Source organism: Frankliniella occidentalis, unplaced genomic scaffold (genome assembly GCF_000697945.3).
Source record: "Frankliniella occidentalis isolate FOCC.00 unplaced genomic scaffold, Focc_3.1 Scaffold36, whole genome shotgun sequence".
NCBI classification, from domain to species: domain Eukaryota; kingdom Metazoa; phylum Arthropoda; class Insecta; order Thysanoptera; family Thripidae; genus Frankliniella; species Frankliniella occidentalis.
This window is the reverse complement of record NW_026267166.1, coordinates 756,068-782,827: the sequence shown is the minus strand read 5'-3', so window position 1 is coordinate 782,827 and position 26,760 is coordinate 756,068. Positions and strand designations below refer to the sequence as shown.

Sequence of the window (26,760 nt, the reverse complement as noted above, 5' to 3'; positions counted from 1 at the left end):
TCCCCCCTTTTCACCTTTGCCTCGGCGCCTCACTTTACTACTCACCGAATGTGTTTGTCTGCTGCTTGTCGGTCGATGTTGATGTTGTCTAGCTGCTGTCCTGCTGTCGCGTTGTCACCTCGCCCCTCCTATCCCGCTGCACTACCGAGGAGGAGGCGGTGCTCGGCGGGACATGTCGTCGGATCGTCTCCTCCGCTCCGCAGGCTCCGCTCTGCGACGGCACTGGACCGCTGGCGGCGAGGAGACGAGCGGCCGCCGGGTCGGGCGGGGGGACGCGGGCGCGGGCCCAGGGTGTTGGCCTCCCGTATCAGGATCACTGGTGCACTTCACAGCCGCTCACTGGGGGCCATGGGGGCCTATCTCACTCTCACTCTCACGGCGCGTCACTCGCCCTTTGGTCGGAGCCTAAGGAGAGGAGAGCCTCCCCGGGCAGCCGGGTGGGCCTTCCCGCCACTGTCACGAGTGGCCAAGCCCCCCCGCGCTGGGGGCGGCTGCATGGCCCAGCTGCATGGGGGCGGGCCGGGGGCAGGCCGGGGGCGGCCTCCTCCGAGTGCTCACGAGGACGGCCGCCTCATGTCGTCGGGTGGCTGGCCAGGACAGGCCAGGACTGCGTCGAAGGGTGCGGGTCCACCACCGTGTTGTTAGGTCCACCGCTGCCGTCCGATGCGCGACTCTCGCGGGCCGGAGCGTGGCGCTTGTCACTGCGTCTTGCCGCGGCGACGTCTATCCACCGACTGGACGGGCTGGCGGCTGGCGCTGGCGGCTGAGCGGGGGGCGGGGCGGGCCCCGCCATGGGCTGCCATGCGCGGGCCACGGCGCGGGCGGGGGCCGCGGGGCGCAGGGCAGCTGGGGCCGGGCAGGGGCTGCTCCTTCCCTCCCTCCAGCGCGCTGGGGCTGGGGGCTGCAGCTGGGGGGTGGGTAGGATGAGATGAGAGAGAATATTGGAGGGAGGGGGCAGCTGCCCGCGCCCGCCCGGCCGCAGCCGCCATGCGCGAGGCGCGCCCGGGGGTCGGGGGTGGCTGTGCCTGGCTGCGCCGCTGTGCGCTAGGGAAGGGGGAAAGGGGGGGGGGTGATATGTAAGTCGGCCAGTCATTCGTAAAGAGTGGTAAATATGGCACAGACAAATTTAAATTTTTGATGGTTGCCCGGAACTACAGTTCATACTCTAGTATTCAATGTGAATTTGTTTATTAAGAGGGTCAAGTTTTGTTTCAATTTTTACAAACTTACAAGTCACCGTGATGTTTTCCACCAGTAAAGTTCATGTATTTCCGAACTTAGTTTACAAGTACATTAGATGTACAAGCATTTTTTTTTAAATGCCGCGCGCCACCGTCTTTTTTATGAGAAATATCTTTGCGCTGTCATTTGTCTTTTCTTGAGTATGAGAAAGTCAGTTTGTTCTGTTTGTTTTGTTTACATTTATTATCACACCGTCAGATTTGATTGAAGGAAACTCTCACTATTTTGCTTCCTCTTGATCTCAATAGTTTATTACGACGGTCTGTGCAATGAGCAGTGGTTTAGCACCAAGTAAAAGCACAGTGTACGTTGGTAACCTCCCGTACTCTTTAACAAATAATGACTTACATAAAATATTTGAAAAGTATGGTAGGGTGGTCAAGTAAGTGAACGTTTTGAGTAATAAAGCTATAAAGTTCGAAACGAATGTATAACTATTTTTTCACTGCTTTTAGGGTGACTGTGAAAAAGGACAAAGTTACTCGTAAAAGTCAAGGTGTAGCTTTTGTATTATTCCTGAAGAAGGAAGATGCTCAGACATGTGCTCGGTCTCTTAATGGTCAAGAAGTACGTAGACTTATCAGTTCATGCTTATTTTTAAAAGCCACCATGAAGTCTAACAATGTGTTTCTTTCTCATAGATGTTTGGGCGACGTCTCAAGAGCAGTATTGCCATTGACAATGGCAGGAGTACTGAATTCATCAGGCGTCGTAATTACCCTGATAAAAACAAATGTTATGAATGTGGGGAGGAGGGCCATTTAAGTTATGCATGTTCAAAAAATGCTTTAGGCAATAGAGATCCGCCGCCCAAAAAAGAGAGGAAGCGCAAGAAAAAGGTAATGAGTCAGGAGGGGACCAGTATCAATCAAATTTTGGCTTGTATTTTATCTCATTTGTTTCTAATGAGATTTTATTGGATCAGGAGGAGTCTGCACCCGATCCTGAGCGAGATGAATATTTTGATTCAGATGATGATTATGAATGCAAACCAAAGCAGCCTTTGCCTATTTCTCAAAGAAATGATGCAGATGAGTCAGACGAAGATGTTGAACCAGACCTAGAAACACTCAGTGCTGCAATTCGTTTAACAGTGAGCATCTCTTATAAATTAATAATTTAAATTACTCATGTGAATAATTTCATTAGTTAAAATATTTTTTACAGCAAGAACAAGTTGAAAGTGAACAAAACAGTCAAGAATCAGAGATAAGGCCAGTTAAGAAGAAAATCAGGCCTAATTCCTATTTCAGCGATGAGGAAGATGTCAGTGATTAGAATCTAACTCACATAAAACAGTTTATTCAATATGTAATAAATTATATGTTTTGACAATTTATGTTAAGTTCATACACTATTTTTTTCTAATATTAATAAAAATGTGAAAACATAAATATGACATTGCACTTATTTGAAATGATTATACAACAGCAAAGCATTTCTTACATTCTCTGTGGTTCAGTTGTGGAGCATAAACTAATGCAGTTGCTTCAGTTCAACTACCATGCACATTAAAATAGCAGAAAAATAAAATAATATGATATAGCTTACAGTAAAAGTAAGGAGACGAGTTTGAAATTTTGGATGGAGTTAAGAGGGACTAACCACAAAAATCAGCCCTGCCGAATTATCAGATCACTCATATCATTTACACCTTTGATGTCCAAGCATTTCTCATTTGCTAAATGAAGGAGCCCAACAAAAGCTAGAGGACAACTCAGATTTTCGGCCATTTTTTGAGGCACACGATGAGGGAGTGTACCATACAGAGATTTAAAGTTAACTGAATCCACCATTTTCTGTTCGTCTGTCTTTAGTGCACTTGCTTCGTCCAAATTACCCTGCAAAAAAAGTAGAAAAATTAGGAACGCATTTTAAATTGTACAAATCTAAAGAGAAATTTAGGTCAGTTGAAATACCTCAGGACAGTTTGTCAATATTGACCACATAGCACTCTTTAATTTCTTCATGTCCATCTTCTTGGCTCTCATTTGATATGGAATATACAATTTGGCAACCTGAAAACCACAATATTTTATGTTAAAAATGTAATATTAACGATACATTACGCAACTGAAAAACGAGTGATTTAATTTATGTACCTTGTTTGGAGGTGCAATAAGATTGTCTCCAGTAAACGCTCCTGTCTCATGTTCCTGAGCCTCTACTTCCATATGTACATCTTGAGTTTGGAAGACATCGTCATCATCATCATGCATCATTCCATCCCCATCTCCAGCATCAGCTCCATTATCATTATCATCGTCATCATCATTTTCTTGAGGCTAAGAATTAGAAAATGTATTCAATTATGTTGCAAAACTATCCTTGTTACTTCTTTTCATTTGAAAGGTTTTACATACCACATTGGGACAGAAGTTTGTACTATCAGTAGGATTATCATATTGGTATTCCCCAACTCCTTCATCAACCTCTGGAGTTGGTGTATCACCTTCAATTTTAACTGTGATGTTTTCCCTAGTAAACAATCTAAGCAACAAAAAGTATATGGGTATAGTCACTGCCTTTACACTTTACGAAATAAATTGGAGACTGTACGATAGTAGAAAGGTCACAAACCTTGTTATTTGAGAACCATCGTAATGAATATTCCTAGGATTTGTTACTTTATCCATGCACCAGCCTTGAATGGTTTTCTTATTTAATTTCTTTGTGCCAGTTCCAAAATACTTCTGACTAAGCTCAGACGTATCCTCAAAAGAAATAACCATTTCTTTCTTTGTTCGCTTCTTTGCTTCTTTGTGAACAGCAACATCTTTATCCTTATCTATAAAAACAAAAATAAGAGGTAGATTGTAGCTAAAATTATGAGGCAGAAAAGGATACTTAAATCTCAGTTTCTAAAGAGAATGACCTTTGCGCAGAGGCTTCACTTTCCAATGGGCTGGGCCTGCCCACATTGATATCATACTTTGTTGAAAATAAGAGTACTCAAGAGGAACTGTAGATAAATGCTGTTTCAAATCTACCACATGAGCAGGCTGCCTTGCAAGTTTGGCTGCAGCTCTTTGAGCACCCTCTGGTGCAGCATAAATTTCCTCATGATCAGAATCCATGCCTAAGAAACGTTCACGGAATTAGGTGGATAAATTAAAACACAATTCTTCAGAAGTATTGTGACTGATTGTACATGAAAGTAAACCATACCACCATCAAAACCACCACCTCCCCCACAATCAAAGTCTGGTATAGGTTCTGGTGTTTGATTCATATCAAAAGCATCATCATCCACATTATCGAGCGGGGGTAATGTAGGAGGGGGAGGTATATCAGGTACTGGTGTAGGATCATTTTCTGGTCTCCAGCCAACAATGTTGAAATCTCGGAATGAAGGACACAGCTCAAGATTTGTAATATCTGTGACACAAAAGATTAGATTGGATTAATAATCTTGCAACCATTTAAGATATTGAATTAAACCTTTGCTCTTTACCAGGTATATTGGGAAGGGGAACATTGCGGGATTCCTGAGATTCCTTGTCAGTCTCATTTTCATTCAAGTCCTCACGAATTTTTGATGAATGGTGGAATGGACATTCACCAGTTTGAGAAACAGCCAAAGTAGCAGAGAGCCGTACAAGAAACGGATTCATGGTTTGAAAAATTTGTTGCTTGCGCTGAAGAGATTCAGGTTTGTCTGTAATAGAGCTCTTGTGCTGAAAAAAATATAACAGACCATAAGGGCAACACATTTCAAGGGTTTGTAAGTATAAAAACTAGATAGGTATTGTAAACAAAGGCACACTTGAGGGTTTGGTAATATTATACCTTTCTTGATTTTTTCTTCAATTTTTTTAATACTTGAGATTCCAATGGGCCATCATCACCATTATCATTATCCTCTAAACCATCGGGACCATCACCATCTCCATCAGAATTTTTCTTTTTTCTGTTTGCCTCAGAGCGACCCATTGTAGTTGCCATTTGAACAACATCTGAATGGACAGCATCAACTCTAAAGCTATAAATCTTAGTGCTGGCATCAAGAGTGCAACTTGCAACCTACAGAATCAATTTTATCAGTAACATTATTCATAAATATTGGTTCCTTGCAATTAAAAAAAAGATAAAAAATTCAGACCTGAAAATCTTCCATTTGTTTATCATGGCGCTTTAACATCATGGACATGTAGTCAATGAGCTGTAAGCTAAAGGCATTTTTAACTGTGATTTTATTTTCAGTAGAAAGTTTAATGCAGCTTGCATAGTGCTCAGCCAACTGGGCAGTTGAAAGCCCACTGCATGCTCCCAAACCCAGCGATTTCCTCCGACTAGCAGAATCAAGTGCTGCAGTTGAATTTGCTTGGTCGGGAACAACTGATTTCCGCCGTCTCTCTCTTCTCTCAGCGTCATCATCGTTCTGTAATAAAAACAGAAACCTAATGTAAAGTTGAGATGAAATAAACACAGAAGACAAATAAATAATAGAAAAACATACCAAAACACCGTCAGTTGAGCTTTTTGTATTGGCAAGTGCAAGAATTGATTTCTTACGAAGAGGTGAAGCAACACTTTCACTTGAGCTCAAGCGGGTCAGCGTGTGATCAAACGACATGCTGATAAATTATCTGTAAAGAGTGCAGGAGGTGATATGAACAAGTACCAGGTGTACGAGCAAAACGAATGACTAAAGAGGGGTGAATCTCTCCAAAACAACGATTACATAAGAAACATTAGGCACCTATATTCAAATTCGCAGGTTAGAATCAACAATTCTCGGTAGAATACGGTTTTCCCAAGATAATAGTGACAGATTAAACATTCACACTTGATTGCTCGCTGATAAAATTAATCTAGATTACTCTCCATTACTTTAACTCTGATATTTTTTCTTTATAAAACAAGTAAAGACATAAAAAATAAATATTGGTCTTGCTCTAATATGGGGAACGGTTTCCTTGAATTTTTACTAGGCACCCTTACAACATTAAATTGAACTTGACACACACGAGTGTGAAGAAATCACAAATGTGACAAACAATACATACCTCTTAAATAGAAATAAGGGGGAAGCAAATGCAAAAATACGAAGAAAATGCAGCCGTATTCAGTCGAAACATAATGCTTTGGATTTGAATTCGAGCGTCATCCGTCATTCAGCCAGCAAGCGCGCCCTTTTTGCGAATAAGTAGTGTTTTCCTCAGTGGCACCAACTGTACAACACAAATACACATATTTTATTTCTATAGCTTCTGCTCTAAACAGCGATTATGAATCAATATAATAAAATTCTCATATTTCTAAGAATATTGAGAACAATAGCTAAGTCTTTGACAGTAAAATTATTCAGAACGTGTCTGTAGTGTAAATAGTAAATAGTAGCTATGGAGTCGTTGGGTCCGTTTGTTGTTGTTTGTTGTCGGCGTTGTTGTTGTTGCTGCTTGAACTCTCCTGCTTTTGAGGCATTGTCTTGAAAGTTGGTTTTTATTTGACTGTTCGCCCTACGAAGCCGTATGCGTAATACATCATGTAAATACTAACTTACAATTATTTTCTATTTTTAGATCGTCTCTTTTGGCATGTCATAATCTACTAGACATGGCGTCTGCACAAAACAATACCGATAGACATAACCTTACGATCTTGTGGGAAGGTTTAAAATGTCTTGTCACACCTACAAGTGCTGCTGAATCTGGAGAAATTGATGGTCTGCGGGAAGCATTTCAGTTTAATCTGAAGAAGGCAATTCTGACATTGGGATATGAAAACGTCCAAGAAGTCCCACATCAAGGTTGCCTCATTGATTGTGGCTCAGATTTAATTTGGGACTATGTGGAGACTGTTATGTTTATCATTTTACAATTGGAAGAGAAACTCCAAGAAGATGATTTGAGCGTTTCCCATCAAAAGTATGCTCGTTCAAGCTTGCAGTTTGTAGCATCGATGGGCATTCTGCCCAATGTCATTCCTGGACTAATTTCGCTGGCACCTAATTGTGCAATGGCAAAATTATTAGATGAGGAACCTTCTCCAATAATGCAAAAATATGAACGCCTCTCCATTGTCATGAAATTTTTCCTACGTTGCTGTGATAACTCTAATTTTAGGCCTCTCATTATTTCTAATGTTATTCATGAACTATTATCTGCTTTATTCCAATTAAGTTATGCACCAGTCAAGAAACCAACTTTGGAGGAGAATACAAATATGCAATCAAACTCGAACTTCATTATGACAACTGAAATCTGGGATAGAATTGAAAAGGACAAGGTATATTTCAGAACTTTTCTCCTGAAACTTGTTAAGGAAACATACCAGCCTAAAATCATGTTGGAGCTCATGATTCTTCAAGGATACAAAAAGGAACATACATCTCCATTGTGGCTGAAGAAGGCTGTTTCAAGTGTTTTGACTTCTTGTCTCGTTCAGCCTGGTGGTGTTGCTTCATTAATTCAAGCTACATTTGATTCTTCCCCAGACTCTGCAGCTGACTGGAAGAAAACTGAGATCTTGGCAAAAATAATTACAAGCCCTCTTAGTCACTACAATAACATAGCAAATCAGCTACTTAATTTAATGCAGAAAGTAGAGGGCCATGGACATAACGATATGCATGTCATAATAGTTGCATGTATTAGACAACTTTTAGAGAGAGATGCTGCTCTTTGTCACAAATTGATCTTAGAACCATTGTTGCTACCACTCAGCCATATTTCTTCTGAAGTAAGCAAAGTAAATGAAGATAGTGTTATACTTAGTGAAGAAAAAATTGAATCCCTCATAAACATTGTCCACAAATGTTTTGCCTCACCTGGGAGTAATGTCAGTACTGTAAATTTACCTGCAACAATTATCTTACCTCATACATTTTTCTTTTACAAAATATTCTGTAAAGTAAATGGTAGTGTCAGTAGGCTGTCTAAATGTATTGAAGATATTTTGTATCATGTTTTGTGTGACAGCACTCCTCAAGACCTTGAGAAAATTTTGAAATGTCTTCTGTTTGAGGAGAAACAGGAGGGCATGTACATTCTTCCTCCAAGTTTTGATTTCAGATTTGATGCAAATGGAGGTGTCTCTCTTAGTCAAGTTCCTGAACTCCCAAAGGACTTGTTTTCTTCAACTGTTGAGAACTCTGGGGACATGCTAATGATTTTTCTTGAGAAGAAAAATGATTGTGCTCTCTCAGTTTCTGTGTTTGAGGTGCTGCTAAAAATATTGGTTAAGAAAGGCATGAAACCGAGCACTGTTCATACTACCATTTTGGGAACAGTAGAAGATACTTTAGCATCTCTGATGTTAGCTTCTGAAAAACATCTTGGTATTGTCCGATTGCTAGCTGCCCTTGTTGAGAATACTGGTGTGAAGCAGAAGCTTTCTGAAGATCCAGAACCTATTCTAGTATTTATTTTTAATCTCTTTGAATCTGTAGCTCCTGATTCTGCATCTGGATTTGAAGATGATGACTTAGAATGTATATTTGTTGCATTTATGATTCTTAATGTCATTTTGGATAGTACGGGGAAAGATACAAACTGGTCACTGTTTAGCAATCTCCTTCAACCTGTTAGTGTGATAAGAGATGGTACTGAAAATAAGGAACTGAAAAGATTAGCTGCCAGAGTATTTAACATAATTTCAACATGTGGAGCAGTATCTGAAAGCAGCTTAAATAACCAACATAGCAAGAAGACTTCTTGTGAAGAAGCCTTACATGATGCTTGTGACCCTTTGTTACCTGTTCGTGGTCATGCTCTTGTTCAGTTAACTAAGCTCCTACATAAACGTGATAAGGAAACATTAGCCAAGAAAGAAGCAGTACTTTGTTTATTCAAAGAAAATTTGAACAATTCTGATTCGTATATTTATCTTGCTGCTATTAATGGTATGGTAGCCTTTGCAACTATTCAGCCAGAAGAGGCAGTCCATTCTCTTTCAAAAGAGTATATTGCTATTGTCTCAGCTGGAGAGAGTAGCACCAGGGATCCAGAACTTCGTATAAAAGTTGGAGAAATATTAGTAAAGCTGGTTCGGGAATTGGGAGCATTGGCTCCTAAATTTAAGAATGAGCTGCTGAATGCATTTTTAGTGGGCGCAAAAGATGTTGACCATTTAATGCGAGCCTCTAGTTTATCAAATCTTGGTGAGATATGTCAGATTCTTGGGTACAGGATTGGTTCAATTCTGCAGGAACTGCTTGTTTGTGTGCAGAGTATTTTGCGTTTTGATAAGGCACTTGAACCAAGAAGGGCCTCTGTAATGGTACTGACACATTTACTGAGGGGCTTAGATGCTGAAACATTTCCTGTGTTACAGGAGGCTGCATTAGAACTTTATCGTAGTTTGAAGACAGTTTATTGTGAGGATCAGGATGATGTTGTGCGTCTACATGCCCAACTAGCCTTGGAAGAACTAGGAAGACTAGCTCAAGAAATTTTGTTTCCCAAGATTTCAATGGAAAAGAAAATTCATATTTTACCCTAGTTTATGCAGTTTGTTTTCCTGTTAAATTTATTGGTTTAAATAGTTTAAAATAAAACAGAATTTTTTTTTTTTACTGAAAATAGTTTATTGTAAAAAAAGAAAAGCAGTCTTGACACCTACATTGAGAGGATCGGAGAGTAAGTACTTGCCACAAATAACCTTAGTGGACGGTCTACTGATGATTTACAATATACAAAATCCCTAGTGAGTAATTACATTTTATCACTATTAGATTACTGGATTCGTACATAACTCTCATCAAAATTAAATTTTACACTTAAATAAATGGATGGATCACGAACAAGCAATCTTAAATTGCTTTTTTGTACAAATAAAAGGGCTATGGAATTCATGATTTCTCAAGCAACTACAAGGAAAGGGAAACAGGTCAAAGAGGAGATCACAGAAATAGTTGTGGGAAATGGGTAGTGGCAAATTCACTTGTGTGGGGGAAACTTTCATGAATGAAAACTACCATGACTAAAACAGTTACAGGAATGATGGAGGTGTTCAAATCACATAATCCTTACTTCAACAATTTACAAAACCAAAGAACATTTTCAACAAAACTGTAAGTCCACTGGCTGAGTAGTACCATATTTCAAGACATCAACCCTGGGGTGTGCGGGTTTTCCTGCTCCTCCAACCGCAACCCTTGAGTAGGCAAGCCCGCAACACTACAGTGTCATAGACTTGGCACTCGATACATAAGGATTAAAACACTATAAAAAGAATATGAAGCAAGTTTTAAATGAAAATTCTCCTTCACAAACAATTTGCCAAGTAATAACAAAAGAAGGGACTGAAAGAGGAAAAATAAGAACTAATTTTGCTATTAAATTTATAAATTCTCATAACACATCAATCATTCTTTCTCTTTCAAACAAATAGTCACACACACACACTCACTGACACACTCAAATATCTGATCACAGTGAGACAGAAATGGCCCAATTTGCGTAAATAAGTTAAGGAGCAGAGAAGTTTCAAAGCATTAGTTTTGCAATAAACGTTGTTGACTACTTCAAGTTGACCAAGATTTTAATGAGGCCAGACTGAATTCTGCACCCCAACTTATTCATTAAACATAAATGTAAATGAAAAAAATACACTCCTACAAGTTTATGAGATGAGATATTGCTGTTACTAAAGCAAAGAAAAAATATGCAGGAAGGAAAAGCTACAACATAATACTGTACAAAATAATACAATCACAATCCATAGCTATGGAGAGTAATAAACAACCTTTTTTTATGTACAAATATTAAACAAGAATACTTATTGATTCCAACATGTAGAAAAACAGCTTGTTTCAAGAAAAGCTCATAGTTGGTTGACAAATGTCATTTGTGACTCTAATAAAATAATTACAATATACACAGTCAGAAAGGGAAATGTGTCCTCCCTATTATTTCAATAAAAAAGAAAATCTCTGGCAGTCAGTGCAAATGTCATGGACATGAGAAATATCAGAATAAGAAAATAACTGTCTTATTGATTGGTCTATGAAAATAGGCTAGCACCATAGAGTATTTTAAGTCTTGTGGCCCATAAAAACTGGTTAATTTAGTTTAAAGAATGCACATTGCAACTACAAAAAATTAAAAAGGATAAAACATGGAAGCTTTTCCTAAATAATTAGGAGACAAGTACAGAGTACAATACAAAAAACAGTCAAATGGTTACAAAAACCACAAAAGAAAATTCTTCTATAAAAGTCAGTAGTCTTTAGAAAGGCACCCCTTCTCCCTCCACACTTTCAGTCTCCATCATATTATGAACACATGGACACCAAGTAAAAAAATAGTTGTGATCACTTGAATGTTAATACATCCTGCATTAATAGGAAACAATGATATGCCCTAGTAGATTCTGTATATACGCATCAATATAATCTGAACAAACAGATTGCAAAAGTTGAAAACGTGGTGAAAAGTTGACAAAAAATATATGTATATATTTATAAAATGTATAATATAAATTATGTTTTGTATGTAAATATATATGCATATATTTATATTTATGTATAAAAGGAACATGATTTAAATTCTATTAACAAAAATATGTACAATGCATAAACCAGTCAGGAATGTCGGTCATGAGTAAAACTTCACTGTTTTTAGCAATGAATAAATGAATGATCCCGCCTAAAAAGGAATTTACGAATTCAGGAAAGTGGGTAATTGACACTTATCACAAGAAAAATATATAAGTAAAGACTAATATGATGATGTAACAAGATTATGAAAGCTTAAGTTTCATATAATTAGTTTAGAAGTACAGAGAGCAGGAAGCGCTCTTCAAATATTCATTCAATTCAATAATAATGAATCACAGAAACAAAGGAAGAATTACCTTTAATGACAGAACACCAAAACTGACTGGCCCAAAGGTCCTCAGAGAGATAATGGCAATGTTCCAGAACCTTACATATACAATTATATCACCAGAAAGCTTACATTAATTTGTTATCCGAGCTCCTACGCTATGATGCATAATCTTGCTGTGAAGGATGTACAGGTGGGGCTTTCCTTGATAGACTTGACCGATGCACCATCTCTGGGGGGCCAGCATGAGCATGCTCTGCATCTGCAAGGGACCTAAAGCGGACAAAACCATCCTCAGCTACAAGCATTGAGGGTGATGGTTGAGCCCTATGTAGAGGTGGTGGTGGCCCCCTTCTTACAGAGGGATATGATAAGAGCGCATCATTAGCAGACTTAATCATAACACTAGGGCTATCATTAGGTAAGCCTCCTCTTGGGGCATACTTCTTGAGAGAATGGCGTTCAGGCCCATACCCTAATGCAGCCTCTTGTGGAGACATTGGTTGAATATTATTCAAAGGGTATGCATTGTCATATATCTTGCCACCAGACCTCAAAGAATAGTGATACCCTGCTTGGGTAGCACAAACTGCTGGATAGATGTCATCTACTGGATCATTGCGATTGGCATGAGCTGCATCACCACCACATGAGAAAAGTGCAAATGCTGTTGATGATGAATTTTGACTCTGAGTCTCTTTGTCATCTTCATGTGGATTACAATGGCTGGGAGGCTGAGTGCCAGCCCAACACAAGAGAGCACACATGGCAATCTCTATGACTCTCACTGAGAACTGAAAGCCCCACCACAGCCAAGGATGAGGCTGATTATCACCTGGAGTCTCATACACTCCTAACATGCCATACAGCTGTACAGCAGCCATTAGCACTGCCAACAAAGCTGTAGCTAGCATTGAACGCACAGCATGGGCCAGTGAGGTTCTCTGAAGTAGAGGGGCAAGTCCAGGCTTGCGAGCAGCAGCAGAGGAGAGCATTTTGTAAACATACATGTAACTTAAGCCCAATCCTAGACAAACAACAATGAACAAACACTGACAAGCAACTGTTAATAGTGTTGAATTGGGGGCCAGTCCAGTAGAAAGATCTAAAGTGACACATACAACAAGATACAGGGCAACAGAAGCTGTCAGCATAGCAGGGCTTTGGAATCTACCCGAGCCTAGGTGGACCTCACATGCTCGTAACAAAAACAAGAACACAAGTGCAAAGGCTGTGGCAAGAAGTGGAAAAACAATGTTGAGCATTAAATGAGAAATAGGCTCTGGGAATGAATGCCCAGAATTGTATGCATCATATGAAAGGAACCCACAACGAAGAATTCCAATAGTTGCAAGTAATCCATGAAGTGAAAGGAAGTATCCACGAGGAAGTAACCTTTTGCCACCATTAAGGCGTAGTAGGGCAAAGATACAGTAAACTGTCAAAAGAGCAAATGCTACAGCAACTGTATACACATGAACATCCCATGCGGCTCCTAGAACTTGCCTTGCACTTGGCCTCATTTGCTGCGTGGTGTCAGGGAATGCATGATGGATGACACTCTCTGAATGCTCCCTGAAACGTGTTTGTAGAGGCGGCTGAGGGGGAGGAGCAGGATTGTGATCGTCAGATGACATTTCTGAAACACGACTATGGGCTCGTTTAAATCCCATGTCAATGGTTGGTGGGGTAGTAGTTGTAGTGCTAGTAGTAGAAGTAGTTCTGATGGTGGTAGCTCTTTCGGTTGAGGGTGTGATGGTGGTTGTTTTGATTTCTGGTCTGAAAGAGCTCTGGGTTGGCTCTCTGGTGGATTCAGTGGTAGTCTGACGAATAGGATCAGACTTGAATGTTGGTTGTGGCATATCTTGCACAGTACGAGGAGATTTGTTCACTTCTTCTTGCTTAGGACGGCTTGCACTCATAATGTCAGGAAAGTCATGTCTTCTGCCACTGCTTCCGGATAAGATGCGGGAAACACTTGAGTAATGAAGAATTGGAACAAAGTCAAAATCAGTCTCATTGCTTGATCGAGGGCTTGTGCTTTCGGTAGAAGTTGCCAATTCAGCATAGGCAACTTGAGCTACCCTATTAAAACTTGGAGTGTTCAAGGCCTTTTTCTTGGCATGAGGAACTGCCAAGTCTGGTGGACGGATTGGAATGCGTTCTTCCTCTGGAGGAGCACGGTACGGTGGTGGTGGTGGTGGAAGCGGTCTTCTTGCCATTGTGTTGGGACCATCCGAGTTGCTACCTCTCAAAGTAGGTTTATCAGCAAATTGGTCCACATACTCGGGAGGCAGCGGTGGTGTGATGAATACCCTGCTTGGAGGTGCATAAGGAGGCAAGTCTTGATTGCTAGGGCTGGTTGGTGCAGGAGAAAGGTTCGACTCTGTTGTAGTTGACTGCACCAATGCAATTGTCAGAGGTGAAGCTGCAGTTGGAAGAGCCGGAGCTGATGGTGGTGGGGGCGGCGCATTGTTTGGATTAACACTGCGCTTAGTTGTAGTTGTTCCTCCATATGCAACCTTGTTGAAAACAGCTGCTATATCCTGCTCTTGTTCACTTAGGTCCAAAACTGACACCATGGCACCAGCACTCATTGCTGAGGTAAAGCTCAGCGTTGCCAACCCTAAAAGGGTAGCTACAACCGCACCTGTCATCTTCACTTCCACTTGCGATTTCTGGCATTTGACCAGCATTTTAACTTAAACACACATTTTTTCAGGAAAATTTAACACTAAAATGTCTTGAACACAATGTCTTTGACTCAGACACTATTTCTTCTTCTTGGTACACTCATTCTCTTCACGGCATTCTCACAATGTGGATATTCACTTCAGCATAAAAAAATCAGCCACCATCCCAGGCCATCTTGAGTGGAATGTCTTCATCATTGAGAAGTTCAACAATTACTTGGGTCACAAAATCACAGATGGTGAACCTGCAACAAACAAAACAGACAAAGCCATAGTTAGTATTGTGGGATAAGAATCTTTTGAAATAAAATTGGTGACCTTATAAGAGTGCTAAAATAATTTGAGACAACAATATTTTCATCAAATGCCCTAATGAAATTAAAGTTTTTAGTTAAAGAATATAAGTGGCATGACAATATCCGAAATACTACTTTTCCAGAGAAATTTCACAATGAAAATTCTCCAGCAGGTTATGACCACAACAGACTGGGGCATCAATCACCTAGTACCCCCACCCCAACTGGTTGCATGTCTCGTATTTCAGTCAATATGAAAGAAACACAGGAGAAAACGCAGCACAGTAGGGTAAAAATCGAGACGCCAACGACTAACGCACAATATAAGACATCACTGAGACATAATAGAACAGAATGAAAGAAGTTATCTCCAAATAGGTCGTGTTGTTGAGGTGCGACGGCCGAAGCCTATGCTGAAGGCACGGGAATGCAGCCCGTCCGACCCCCGAGTGTTCACGTACGAGGCACTTCAAAGCCTCCAAACACACACAAATACCCACAAAAATTTGATAAAACTGTTCCACACACACACTACACTCGCTGGATAGCACAGTAGGCCGCACTTTGGAAAATATTATAGGTCACTTGTCTAGGCCTAGCAAAACTGGCAGGTCCGCAAACAAAGGAAGTGAATGAACTCTTCTTACGGCCAAAAAATGGTTTCACAGAGCTAAAACACATACACCACGTACACAGAACGAAGCTCAAGGGAGCAAAGAATCTGTACAACACATTTCACACGGGTTCTACCTTCAAATTTGTAGAATAAACATTAAAATAAATGCTCCGACTTGACTCGTTGTAAACTTTCACTGGCAGCCATTTGCATTCACTCTGAGGAACAGTGCATTTGATGCACATTGGAATGTCCACAGCCACATGGACGCCCCTTCCGCTGCAGAGTTTTTAGTAAAGTCTCGCGGTCATGTCTGCCACAAAGACCAAAATCCATTCTTTTGTCCTGTGTTTGAATCAGAATAGAAAAAAATTACTCTTAATCATTGCAAATTACCCAGTAATTGCTTTTTTCAGAATGCCACAAGTGCTTGTTATTATTTGTATTTGGGTTCGATGCTACGCTACGTGGCCGTGCCCCTTCCCCTCCCTTACCCCTTTCTCTCTTCTATCCTTGCCTGTCTCGCTTGCGGTTGGTTAGGCCCCTTGACGCTGATTTAGGCCCGACCCCGGCCCCCGGCTCAAGTCGCTGTGCGGGTGCTGCTGCTACTACTGCTCCCGAGCCCCCGAGAGCTCCCCGAGACACCCCCTGTGCCCCTCAACCCCCAGCACAGCACGCCGCACCCTAGTCTCCGAGGACCTCGTCCACCCCGTCAGCCAGCAGCAGGGGTGATCGTGACTGCCACCCAATCGTCTGTTCTGTCAGCTCTGCTGAGTTTGCAACTTGAATTGTTTGCGTCGGTAGAAGGAGCCAACAACAAACCATCAACGTGGTCTTGCTGCGGCAGCAGGCAGCTAGCGCCAGTTCCAAATTTAACCGGCCGGTGCTATTTTCCCTGTCCTGCTCCAGGACTCAAGGTCCAGGATGCCACCCCCCAGGAGGAATCAACATGCACCGGCCACTCCGACGGGCCGGTTGCGAACGGCGTTCAGCATGGTCACTTCGCCACAGTTTTGGAAGTCAGTTATTCTAGACCCTGAAAGAATTTCGATCATGGCATGTATTTTACTTGTTATAGAGGTGGTCCTTAACATTTTTGTGATAGAGCGTGTGCGTTACACAGAGATAGACTGGAAAGCATACATGCAAGAGGTGGAAGGTGTTTTGAATGGTACCTATGATTATTCAGAATTAAAGGGCGATACTGGCCCTCTGGTATATCCAGCAGGTTTTGTTTATGTATACATGATATTTTATTACGCTACACAGCAGGGTCGGAACATTAAAATAGCTCAGTATATATTTTACCTTTTGTATATCATTCTTCTAATGCTTGTCTTTAGGATTTACATCAAGACGAAGAAGATTCCACCATTTGTCTTGTTTTTGTCAATTATCACGTCTTATCGAGTTCATTCAATTTTTGTCCTGAGAATGTTCAATGACCCTATAGCTATGATATTCTTGTATGCAGCTATAAACTGTTTTATGGATGGTCGGTGGACACTTGGGAGTATTGCATACAGTTTTGCTGTGTCAATTAAGATGAATATTCTCCTTTTTGCACCTGCCCTGCTAATTTTGTATCTTACATCTCTAGGTAAAAAGGGTACTGTTATCCAGCTATCAATTTGCGCAGCTCTGCAACTTCTATTAGGTAATATCTAATAATAAGTAAGCCAATCGGATATCCAAACTTATCTTTTGTCGATGTTAAAATGAACTTTGTTTTGGTGTTGCAGGGCTACCATTCCTAATTGCAAATCCTGTTGCCTACCTCGTTGGTGCATTCAATGTGGGACGTGTATTTATGTATAAGTGGACTGTGAATTGGAGGTTTCTCCCTGAGGAGATATTTGTCAACAGGGGTTTCCATTTATTTCTCCTTGGACTTCATATGCTTTTGCTTGCACTGTTCCTTCCTGAATGGATCACATACTTCAAAAGTTTTGCTCGGTTGCGACAAGTGAAAGATGATTTGTTCTCCAAGCAAAAAGAAAAACCCACTAAGAAAAAGAGCAATGATCAGAAGCAGGTAAGATTTTCACCATCTGCATTTTATTTTATTATTTCATCATTAACTTTGTAAAATGGCATTTTCTCTTTCTAATTCAGATGAAAGTCAACATGGATGTGACATCTAGACTCCTGCTGCTACCATTGTTCACAGCTAATCTCATAGGGATTACTTGTGCACGGTCTCTCCACTACCAATTTTATGTTTGGTATTACCATACCTTACCCTACCTAGTTTGGAGTTGTCCCTTCACCATTCCTATGAGGCTTTCCTTGTTAGGAGTCCTGGAGTTGTGTTGGAATACATATCCATCTACTGACATGAGCAGTGCAGGTATACATGTATGTCACATATTTTTATTACTGGGTTTGTTTTGTAATAGATTTCAGAGTAGACCAACTGAAACAGAAGTTGGGAGGGCTGCCATGTAACTAAGGTAAAAAAAATAATTTTTTTGCCAATGTAATGTTTTTTAAAAAAAAATACTTTTTGTCTTCAATTATGTTTTTTTTGTACCTATTGTTTTTCGAGGAAGCTGTGTACTAGTCAGATAAACTGATGATTTTAAGTGTACATATATTTTACAATTTGTTAAGTGTGTCTCATAAAATGTATTTGTTATTGGTAATATTAAGTTTTCGTTGTCTTTTTCTGTGATCTGTAGAATAGTGCATATGAGTCTTTTTACTGAAATAGGCCATTGTAAACTGTTGGAATTTACCTTAAAGTCCGATACTACAATAAACAGCAATATAAAACAAAATTATTAGTAATTTACATTTATTTAGTCCATATCTCCCTCAATTTTTGCTGTGGGTTTACTCTCACTTTTGCAGTCATCTAATCTTCTTTTCTTGGCATAGTGCTGTAAGCGGCTTTCCAGACTCTCTGTGTGAGGATCATAAAAAAAAAAAATATTTCCAAATAGATGAAGACAAACTAAGTGCATTGCCCATCAAGCATGTTCTATACAAACCGCATGTCTGCCTTTCCAGTAGGGGCTTGTAGATTTTTGATTTTACACCTTGCAAAAGAGCTTCACTTGCATCAAAATTTGAATCCTTTGCTTTAAGCTTTGAAATCTGTTGCAATACGTCTGTCAGCATGACTGTCCTAAAATTTTAACAAAAATCAGAAACTTTTATTTTGAGGCAGAAAATTGTACAGTGCTTGTATAACCAGTATACATACTTAACAGAACTAAAAGTCCAGATTCTTTGAAGACTGCTCTGTACTTCACTTATTGTTTCTTCATCAACAAGCCAAAGTGAGTCATCAAAAGGATATTGACAATGGAAGAGATTTAACGGCACCTCACTTGCCATACTGTATTGCGGTTTCCTGGAAAAATATATAATTACGAAGAAAATGTAACAGCACACTATACAAAATATCTACACTAAACTTAGTAAAGTAGTGAATACCTTGGGTTAGTTTCTATATCTAAAAGCTGCACCATAACTTCTGGCTCCTCATATCCTTGTCCAACTAATAAGAGTATTGCAACCAAACAACGCACTTGGTGCCACAAAAATGCAGTACCAATCAATGTTAAGACCATCATATCATACCCTGTAAAAAAGGATTCATGGTAAGGAAACCAAGCATAGAAAAGAAATTAAAATTATGTGAATAGTTGTTAATATGAAAAAAAAGAGGCCTCACTGGAATTATATTGGCCTTGACTTCCTGTACAGTTCTCTATGTTTATACTACGGATTTCCCTTACATAATTTACGACCCCGTTTCCAACATCCATTTTACACAAATTACGGAAATCATGAGTCCCCAAGACATACTGTGCAGCCTTCCTCATTGCCTAAAATGTTAAAAGATTGTCAAACATCAATTGTACACACAAAGAAAAGCCTCAGTAGAGCAATACGCTTACATCCAGATTAAGGCTGCCCCTGGGAAAGTAATACTTGTAAGTTCGTTGCTGACAGTCAAATCTGGCGCTGAAGTCAGAAGGAGCAGGACGCCATGCTACTGCCCTTATCTCATTTGGAAGTAACCTGTTCAAAATTTTACAGTATGGTAACTCCTTGGCTGGATCAGTATCCATAGAATAGTCTTCTTTTAATTTACTCCGTACATCTATTGAGATGACCTACAGAGGATGAATAAATAGGCAATGAGTTTATACAAAATGAAACGATTTGTTGATAAAATACAGGAGGAGACCACATACTTGCCCAAATGAACTAACACCTTTGTCGGTTCTGCCACATCGGTGATAATTACTGGTCTGTCTATCTTCAACAAGGCAAGACTTTTTAAGAGCCGCAAATAAATGATGCTCAATTGTGTTGTTTGTATCTTCCTGAGTTGCATAGCCTTGATAGTCCCAGCCCATGTACAAGATTCGTAGAAGGATGTGACGCTTGCAGTGTCTGGAATAAAAGTTAACAATTTAACAAGTAGAGCCTCTGGTGTGACTTCACGCTAGACAAATACTGAACACACTTCTTAAAATCAAATTTGCGTTGCTGGGAGGTCGATGGGATATTTTTACTGCCTTCCTCTGTCTGTTTCTTTATCAGGTTTCTTAACTGGGTATTGCTTGCCTGAAGTCGCATAATATGATCGGCCAAATCCTGGAGAAAAGAAGAAGTTATAAAAAATAAGTTGTGAGATATTGTGTGACCACAAAGATCTTAGGTGTATCCCAATTTCAATGAAATTTGATTTTTAAGCATTTGATAACTTTGTTAGTTTTATTTACAATAAGTATACAATATTTCCTAACCTGCATAAAACGTGTCAGCTACATACCTCTTTGGAAAAAGAAAGAAGCTCATCTCTACTGAACGTGGCCTTCTTATCTACCTTTCCAGACATTTTTAAGGGCTTGTGTAGTTAAGATAATGATTTTTACAGTTTTTTCCTTGCCTTAGATATTGTCTTACATCATCTTGAAGGGTTTGGCTGTGTTTTTGAAAAGCGCGGTGCTATGAGTATGAGAAATTTATGTTTTTTGAAAGTAGTTCCAACAGTTTGCGATAGATAGCGTTGGCAGTTCTACCGGACCGCCCGTTTCGCGGCTTGGAGCTTGAGATGAAACGGATGAAAAGACCGGGTGCTACTAAATCGTACTGTGATGACATGGAAGTCAGTGTTTTAGTAAAAATTTAGTAGGTACTAAATGCTGTTGATGTCTCACGGGTAGCTTTAAAAAAAAACCCTGCATTTTTTGTCCCGTTTAAAACTGCTAAAACGCGCTTACATGCGCCTAAAATGCGCGTAGTAGACGCGCCTAATTAGGGCTTTTTATTAAAATCAGTTCAACTGATCTGAATCAACACAACACACCTATCACTCATGACATGACGCGAAGCATTTACGTATTTACTCGGAGGTGTGGCGTGTGGTGTGACAGGAGTTGCCCGTGTTCGTATTTCGTATCCTCTCGGCGCGGCGCCCTGCGCTCGGCTTTGCTCGGCTCGTCTTCGGCTCGGCGCGAGTGGTTGGGCAGGATCGTCTGGCGTCGCTCCGCTCCCCCGTGATTGTCACCAATCTCAAGGTTTGTTAAACGAATATTGAGTGAAAATGCATCGCTTTTCTAATTCGGCATAGACTCTCGCCTCTATGTTGTGCTAATTTTGAGTACTCGGCCTTAAAACGAAAGTAACTACGTAAACATGGTGGTCTTGAGCAGCCCATAACCCCTAAACGCCGCAAGCGTCATGTAGAGGTTTTCTCTTTAATCTCAGGGTTTTCCTCAAATTTCACGCTCTTACACTATGAAGATGCAAGAACTCTCGAAACGAATAAATCTTGAGTTGAATTGTCGTCCCGTCTCTGTCAGTATATCGTGCACGTTATGCCCAAGAAATGGCGGTTGTTTGAGGTCAACTTCAGCTTCGCCGGCGGCCATAACAGTGTGAATTTGCCGCTTTCCCGATACAGCACCCCCTCACCCTTTCACCTCAACATCCGCACACCTTAGTTACTTCCGTTACTTCCGTCATCCAGTCGCCTTACTGCAGCCGCGGTACTCATTGCGTCGCAGATTTGCAAACGTTCATGCCCACTAAAAAGTCGGTAAGCCCTATAACAATTAAGCGCCCAATCGGGTCATCTCTCGCCTTAATTGATCCAGTGGACAGACGCTTACGCTTTCCTTTGTTTTATTCGCGTTTCAGTTTCTGCTGCGTAAGAGCACGAAAAAGCATGGTGTGGCGTACTTCATCTTATTTCACATTCACACTTGTGAAAGCACAGGCCTTACAGGCTGACTAAAAAGCATACACTTTTTCGCCGTCTTCAATAATTTGACCCGAGAGCACCATCATTATCTGCACTATCAGCGCCTTCATTAGGCCTGTTTTTTTTTTAAATTTCAATTCCCAATTTTTTTCCCAGTGTAAATAGCATCTTGTTTCTCTCGACTCGGCTGCATCTCGCGGTGCAGGCAGGTTGTGTCCCCATTGGGGGGGGGGGGGGGGGCTGCGCGTTGCTCGCTGGCTAAGACAGTATAAGAGTTACACCGCGGTGCTCCCCCCCTTTACCTCCCACTCTCGGCTCGTCCAAGAACCTGTTTAGCGGCTCGCTGCGCCCTGGCTGCGCCGGCCGGCCGCCGCAAGGCTCGCCTGGCTCGCCGCGCCGCGGAGGCAGCCTCGGAGACAGCCCCCTGACCCCCACGGACCCTCGGGATCATTGGCATTTGCGAGGCGAGCACCTCTAGTGCGTGCTGGGCGCGACGTACCTACGCCACTTTCCCCACAATCGCGGGGCCCTGAACTTAAGCGGAGGAAGGAGGAAGTCTCTGTGCGGCGGAGGGGCAGATTTGTTTGAATGCTGAATGTAATTGAAGTATAAACGTCCACCGCTTGACGCCAGTCAGATCTAGCAGCTACGGTGAAGCATTCTTGTCACTTTGGTGTGAAGGTCCTCTGTCAGATGTTGATAGGTTTAAGACAAAGCGTTTAAAAATGTGCCTTGCACGGCTTGCCAGCGTCCCTCGCCGCCCGCTGCGCGCTCACTGTTTCGTATTATTGCGCGGTCCAAACTTCTTGGCCACTCCCCCCTTCCCCCTGCTCCTCGCCACTTGATTGCTGTTCCAGTTTTTCCTTCCTTTTCCATTCAAAAGTTTCCGCGAGTTCACTTCAGCAGCAGCAGCAGTACGCTGTCATGACGTTGGTCGGCGCGTCCCACCCCCGCCCGCTCCGCCCGCCCCTTCCGATTTACTTTTGCTCGCGCTGATGATCCTCGCGACGCCCTGCCCTGCTCGGTCCGCCCGACTGCCCAGCGCTTGCGGGGCAGCCTGTGGCGGAGGAGCGCAGAGAGAGGCAGGAGCAGGCACCACCCCGGCAGCTTACGGGTCGCCCGGTACAAGCCGTGGCGCGTACAGCCACCGCGTATGTATGTGTGAGTGTGTGTGTAGGGGGGGGGGAGTGAGTGTGGTGGGAGTTAATCTCTCAGTGCACAGACAGCCACCGCACGGGGGGCACAAAAAGTGAGGAAGAAAAGAGAGAATGGCGTGGCGCCGGATAACGTGCAGAGGTGCCTTTTACGCAAGACTGTGAGACTGTGCAAGGGTGGGGCGCTGCCCAATCGATAGCACTGCGTGGCGGGGCAGGGCGGGGCGTGTAGGGCCCCATCTCGCAATGAGAAGGGGAGGAGGAGGAGGAGGAGGAGGAGGGCGGCGGGAGGAACAAGAGCCGCGCGTCGCGTTTGCCGATGTATATACGTGTATGAGTTGGGGAAACATGAAGGGGAGAGGGTGAAAGGGAGAGAGAGGGGAGGGGGGGGGCGTGGATTTGCTTCAGCAACGCGTGTACTATACACGGCGCATCCCCGTCCCGTCATTGCGCTCGAATGAATCAAAGTGAGGGCGTCTCGTCTTTGAACGACTCGACGCAATTATGGCGTATAGTGTTTCATTCATTCATTCAGTCGGTCATTCGTCTGTGGAGAATATATGATAATGTCGCGATAGTTTTTGCTTTGCTTGAAGAGCCCGGGCTTTAGTGGGCCGTCGTCGTGACGCGCTTGATGAATGATGGACCCCTCTACGGCTGGTCTAATTAATCCCCGTTTTGTTCCAAATCTTGTTTACAATTCAGTGGGACAAGGTTGTCGCTCGGCTGTTTCTAATAGCAAGACACTTTCAATGCCGTTCCAAAGTGTGACATGTAGACTGAAAACTTTGGGTCACTTGTCAAGTTTCTTTTTCGCTAAAAATTGGGGGGGGGGGTATCCTGCATAATAGTGTCATGTGCCAAGATGTTTGCACAACAGGACACACTTGCGGTATTTGCAAGGGCAGGGCCGTGAGGAACTATGTGCTTTACCGCTCAAATCCCCCCCCCCCTCCCTCTTCAACTGAATGCTCCCTTGTCTTTGGCGTCGCGCGGGGGCGTGGCCGTGGCTCGTGGCGGGGCGGGGCGCCCTCCAGCAGCGGGGGCGGACAGGATACGTCAGCGCTTCTCTCTGACGCTCACTGTAAAATGTTTCTCAAGTATCTAGCGGAATCCACTCGCGAAACTATTTGTTTGCATTGCAAAGTACTTGTAGCTTGCAAGCTTGTGAAGAATAATCATGCAACTCTTACTCAAAGCCCTGCTTATGCCCTGCTTGCAAGTTTGAAAAGAACGTGAAGTTTTGTGAATATGGCGAAACCGCTCGTCGCAAGCATTGTGTAGTGGGCAGTGAGCCGCTGGCTCCTGCAGGATCCATGTAGGGGCCGCGCCGCGCAGGACCCGAGGACCCTCGACTCGTGGCGGGCGGGCCCAGGATGGGCCCCCGTGACGGTCAGCGAGCAAGTCAGCCGCGGACGCGTCAGGGTCTGATTCACTGGCGGCGTGGCGTGTCTCATGATAACCCGCTCCTCGGCACTTTTGGGGTCGCCGCCTCGGGTTATTGTAGAGAGCTCTTTTATAGATAGAAGTCCGATTACGTGTGTGTCCGTGTCACACATTATACACTGTAAGCACATTATTCTACGGTTTCGCCATACACTTGAAAAACAAAGGTGCAAGGTGCCTTTCAATTCTGGCAGTAAAGGTTTTAGTGCCTTGCATGTAACAAAATTGTTCTTAAGCACCACCTTTATAAATGTGCTCATCCTTTCTTTTTCCAGTGTACTCATTACGATATCACTCGTTTATCATTTCACCCGGTGTTTTGCAGAGTAATACCCGTCGGAAGGCCCTTCTCTCACGTTGTACCCCAGCGCCGATCTGATAGTAACTATTTATGATCGCTTTTGCGCTGACCGCGAGGCGATGGCGCACGGGAAAAAAAGTTTTTCTTTTCTTTCTCTCTTTTTTGAGTGCCCCCCCCCCCCCCCCCGAGCAGCACGCAGTGCGCACAATTCGATAGCTCGGCGGCGCCCAACCACGTCTCACTTTTCTTTTCTTTCTCTCTGGCAGTGTACTCAGCCGCCGGTGCAGCAGTATACTGTACCGAAAGGGCGATAGCGGCGCGCGTAACGGAATAATTCGCGAAATGTTTGCTGGTATTGACGACGACGTCGCCCCCGCGCTATTGATTGCCAAACTTCTGGCTCTCTCGCGAGCGCGCGCGCGCGCGCGCGGGCAAGTTCGCGAGCCGCTCGCTCTCGCCTTGGCCGCCGCTGCTCTCCGCTCCAGCCCCGCAAAACTCCAAACTGCCATTTTCTCCCGTGTAGCTGCAGCAGCGGCGGCAGCAGCAGCGCCCGTGTACCACTGCTAGCGCGGCAATCGGCATCGCGCACGCCCAACTTGGTTGGCAGGAGAGACGACGCCCAGAGCGTCGTCCTTGTCCTCCCCCGAGCTCCTCCCCCTTCCTCTTGCGCGAGGGCAAGAGGTGCAACACTCATTAGGACGACTATGCCATGCGATTCCTCCCCCCCCCCCTCTTTCTCCCCCCGGCTAACTTCCTTCCTCCGGTCGAAATATTTTCCGCGGTCGTGTGCACCTCGTTCTACCTACCCCTTTACTTTCCCACCCTCCTCCTCGTTCAATGTACACAAAAGTATACTGAGAGTCTATTTATGCGAAACTGCGGTCCCCAGTCCCTAAACCACGAGAACAAGAACACATTGGAAAACCTAATGTCTGAAAATAAGGCACTAAACCGCCCGTAGCACCTTAAAAGGTGCGACTGCTCATCTTTTGTTTCCTCCAGTGAACGCATATGTAAAATCAACCCATCAGTAAATATTCTGCCGATAATCTGCTGATAATGCGATATTTTTTTCGCCAATTTCTGGCGGTGCCCCCGGCGGGGCGTGGCGCGGCACGACGAGAGGTGCTGGCGCTGCAGTATCGCGGTCAGGCACTGCTCGGCCCAGTCGTCAACGTCAGCACCAGCCTCGGCACCAGCCGCAAGCCAACCCTTCTCTCTCTCTCTCTGCCCTCCTCTTCTTACGGTTGCTCCTCTCCCTCATCCTTTTCCTCTCTTCCCTCTCTATGGCTAGGGGGCGGGGAACAATAGTACCTTATCTCAGCTGCAGAGAGGACGATGTCCCTGATTGTTTGCCGGGTATCCCTCCCATAATCCCACTTAGGGCTGCTCTCGAGGGAGGCCTCAACTCTCCTCTAGAATGTACACTATATTACCAAGATTTGCCAGACTGCCTATGTGGACAATTTAGACGGTTTGACATTAAAAGCCTAACTAGACAAAACTCTAAGTGCGTACAGTGTAGAATGTCGTATATGCAGAGACTCGGCACATAAAGAGGTTTGTTTGTTACGTGAATTGTCCACCGCCAGGTGGCTTCAGTCTTACCTTACAAACAAACAAACAAACAAACAAACAAACAGGATTGCAGGAAATTTTCTGTAAATTCATTTGCTCTCCTCATCTTTTTTTTCTTCACTTGCAGTCGCAGGTACCTTGTAGGGCCTCTACTTTTCCTTGTATTTTTTTAAAGGTCTCGTTTATGACTGCTTGCGGCACCTTTGCTGTATGTCCTAAATGAAGAGATGTAGTAGTCATCCCAAAAATGATTTAATCGCGTTTGGTAAAAGTCGACAGGTTTAAGTCGTACTTGTTGCAGGTTTTTGATGGCGCTCGACTCGCTGATCGAGCCGTTTGCCTCATTTCTCGGCGTACCATCTCTCCCTTCTCTCCCCTCCCGCGGGGCTGCGGGGCCGCGGGGCGGCGAGTGGCCGCTCCGAGGGCCGCCCCCACC

General features: G+C 43.0%; 8 protein-coding genes across 14 annotated transcripts in view; 4 read left to right on the top strand and 4 right to left on the bottom strand.

The window, feature by feature from the left end:
* LOC113202413 (trithorax group protein osa) overlaps window positions 1-758 on the bottom strand; it is a 50,786-nt gene extending 50,028 nt beyond the window's left edge. For 2 of the 4 annotated variants that reach the window (XM_026416615.2, XM_026416616.2), the window contains exon 1: window positions 46-757. The gene's annotated coding sequence lies outside the window, so the exon portion shown is untranslated. Of the gene's footprint in view, window positions 1-45 lie in introns of all 4 variants that reach the window. The other 2 variants (XM_052266284.1, XM_026416618.2) reach the window with 2 other exon arrangements.
* Window positions 759-1,103: 345 nt separating this feature from the next.
* Window positions 1,104-2,636, top strand: LOC113202416 (zinc finger CCHC-type and RNA-binding motif-containing protein 1-like). The gene is made up of 5 exons (XM_026416625.2): window positions 1,104-1,624; window positions 1,698-1,809; window positions 1,884-2,081; window positions 2,168-2,335; window positions 2,410-2,636. The coding sequence occupies exons 1-5, from the start codon at window positions 1,512-1,514 to the stop codon at window positions 2,518-2,520; spliced, it is 702 nt and encodes a 233-aa protein (XP_026272410.1). The 5' UTR covers window positions 1,104-1,511; the 3' UTR covers window positions 2,521-2,636.
* Window positions 2,529-6,402, bottom strand: LOC113202414 (condensin complex subunit 2). 2 transcript variants are annotated; one of them, XM_026416620.2, is made up of 12 exons: window positions 6,252-6,402; window positions 5,702-5,831; window positions 5,345-5,623; window positions 5,032-5,265; window positions 4,697-4,919; window positions 4,411-4,620; window positions 4,118-4,321; window positions 3,823-4,030; window positions 3,606-3,732; window positions 3,345-3,527; window positions 3,162-3,260; window positions 2,529-3,083 (listed from the first exon to the last, which is right to left on the bottom strand). In XM_026416620.2, the coding sequence occupies exons 2-12, from the start codon at window positions 5,816-5,818 to the stop codon at window positions 2,856-2,858; spliced, it is 2,112 nt and encodes a 703-aa protein (XP_026272405.1). In that variant the 5' UTR covers window positions 5,819-5,831; window positions 6,252-6,402; the 3' UTR covers window positions 2,529-2,855. The 2 variants fall into 2 exon arrangements, with proteins under 2 accessions (XP_026272405.1, XP_026272404.1); XM_026416619.2 differs by lacking the exon at window positions 6,252-6,402 and adding an exon at window positions 5,945-6,106.
* A 193-nt stretch (window positions 6,403-6,595) lies between these two features.
* LOC113202430 (transport and Golgi organization protein 6 homolog) lies at window positions 6,596-9,758 on the top strand. The gene is made up of 2 exons (XM_026416640.2): window positions 6,596-6,679; window positions 6,768-9,758. Exon 2 carries the CDS (start codon window positions 6,802-6,804, stop codon window positions 9,685-9,687), a length of 2,886 nt encoding a protein of 961 aa, XP_026272425.1. The 5' UTR covers window positions 6,596-6,679; window positions 6,768-6,801; the 3' UTR covers window positions 9,688-9,758.
* On the bottom strand, window positions 9,748-15,885 carry LOC113202431 (uncharacterized). The gene is made up of 2 exons (XM_026416641.2): window positions 15,754-15,885; window positions 9,748-14,952 (listed from the first exon to the last, which is right to left on the bottom strand). Exon 2 carries the CDS (start codon window positions 14,708-14,710, stop codon window positions 12,173-12,175), a length of 2,538 nt encoding a protein of 845 aa, XP_026272426.1. The 5' UTR covers window positions 14,711-14,952; window positions 15,754-15,885; the 3' UTR covers window positions 9,748-12,172.
* A 232-nt stretch (window positions 15,886-16,117) lies between these two features.
* LOC113202432 (lethal(2)neighbour of tid protein) lies at window positions 16,118-18,399 on the top strand. The gene is made up of 3 exons (XM_026416642.2): window positions 16,118-17,276; window positions 17,362-17,654; window positions 17,735-18,399. The coding sequence occupies exons 1-3, from the start codon at window positions 16,544-16,546 to the stop codon at window positions 18,065-18,067; spliced, it is 1,359 nt and encodes a 452-aa protein (XP_026272427.1). The 5' UTR covers window positions 16,118-16,543; the 3' UTR covers window positions 18,068-18,399.
* LOC113202433 (tRNA pseudouridine(38/39) synthase) lies at window positions 18,400-20,613 on the bottom strand. Its single transcript, XM_026416643.2, has 9 exons — window positions 20,412-20,613; window positions 20,103-20,233; window positions 19,828-20,029; window positions 19,528-19,746; window positions 19,302-19,455; window positions 19,061-19,208; window positions 18,828-18,977; window positions 18,613-18,749; window positions 18,400-18,524 (listed from the first exon to the last, which is right to left on the bottom strand). The coding sequence occupies exons 1-9, from the start codon at window positions 20,475-20,477 to the stop codon at window positions 18,421-18,423; spliced, it is 1,311 nt and encodes a 436-aa protein (XP_026272428.1). The 5' UTR covers window positions 20,478-20,613; the 3' UTR covers window positions 18,400-18,420.
* A 389-nt stretch (window positions 20,614-21,002) lies between these two features.
* Window positions 21,003-26,760, top strand: part of LOC113202395 (C-terminal-binding protein) — a 46,376-nt gene continuing 40,618 nt past the window's right edge. For 2 of the 3 annotated variants that reach the window (XM_052266237.1, XM_052266238.1), the window contains exon 1: window positions 21,004-21,159. The gene's annotated coding sequence lies outside the window, so the exon portion shown is untranslated. Of the gene's footprint in view, window positions 21,160-26,760 lie in introns of all 3 variants that reach the window. The other variant, XM_052266236.1, reaches the window with a different exon arrangement.

Excerpts from the sequence above, each read along its gene's own strand:
- LOC113202416 (XM_026416625.2), top strand. The coding sequence starts at position 1,512 with ATGAGCAGTGGTTTAGCACCAAGTAAAAGCACAGTGTACGTTGGTAAC. Across the intron at positions 1,810-1,883 it reads GGTCTCTTAATGGTCAAGAA|ATGTTTGGGCGACGTCTCAA; the intron begins GTACGTAGACTT and ends TCTTTCTCATAG. Across the intron at positions 2,082-2,167 it reads AGAGGAAGCGCAAGAAAAAG|GAGGAGTCTGCACCCGATCC; the intron begins GTAATGAGTCAG and ends TTATTGGATCAG.
- LOC113202414 (XM_026416620.2), bottom strand. The coding sequence starts at position 5,818 with ATGTCGTTTGATCACACGCTGACCCGCTTGAGCTCAAGTGAAAGTGTT. Across the intron at positions 4,920-5,031 it reads TGAAGAAAAAATCAAGAAAG|CACAAGAGCTCTATTACAGA; the intron begins GTATAATATTAC and ends TATTTTTTTCAG. Across the intron at positions 3,733-3,822 it reads GATGGTTCTCAAATAACAAG|ATTGTTTACTAGGGAAAACA; the intron begins GTTTGTGACCTT and ends TTTGTTGCTTAG.
- LOC113202430 (XM_026416640.2), top strand. The coding sequence starts at position 6,802 with ATGGCGTCTGCACAAAACAATACCGATAGACATAACCTTACGATCTTG.
- LOC113202431 (XM_026416641.2), bottom strand. The coding sequence starts at position 14,710 with ATGCTGGTCAAATGCCAGAAATCGCAAGTGGAAGTGAAGATGACAGGT.
- LOC113202432 (XM_026416642.2), top strand. The coding sequence starts at position 16,544 with ATGCCACCCCCCAGGAGGAATCAACATGCACCGGCCACTCCGACGGGC. Across the intron at positions 17,277-17,361 it reads AGCTCTGCAACTTCTATTAG|GGCTACCATTCCTAATTGCA; the intron begins GTAATATCTAAT and ends TTGGTGTTGCAG. Across the intron at positions 17,655-17,734 it reads AGAGCAATGATCAGAAGCAG|ATGAAAGTCAACATGGATGT; the intron begins GTAAGATTTTCA and ends TTTCTAATTCAG.
- LOC113202433 (XM_026416643.2), bottom strand. The coding sequence starts at position 20,477 with ATGTCTGGAAAGGTAGATAAGAAGGCCACGTTCAGTAGAGATGAGCTT. Across the intron at positions 19,747-19,827 it reads GTGTTAGTTCATTTGGGCAA|GTCATCTCAATAGATGTACG; the intron begins GTATGTGGTCTC and ends CATCCTCTGTAG. Across the intron at positions 18,978-19,060 it reads GATATAGAAACTAACCCAAG|GAAACCGCAATACAGTATGG; the intron begins GTATTCACTACT and ends ATATTTTTCCAG.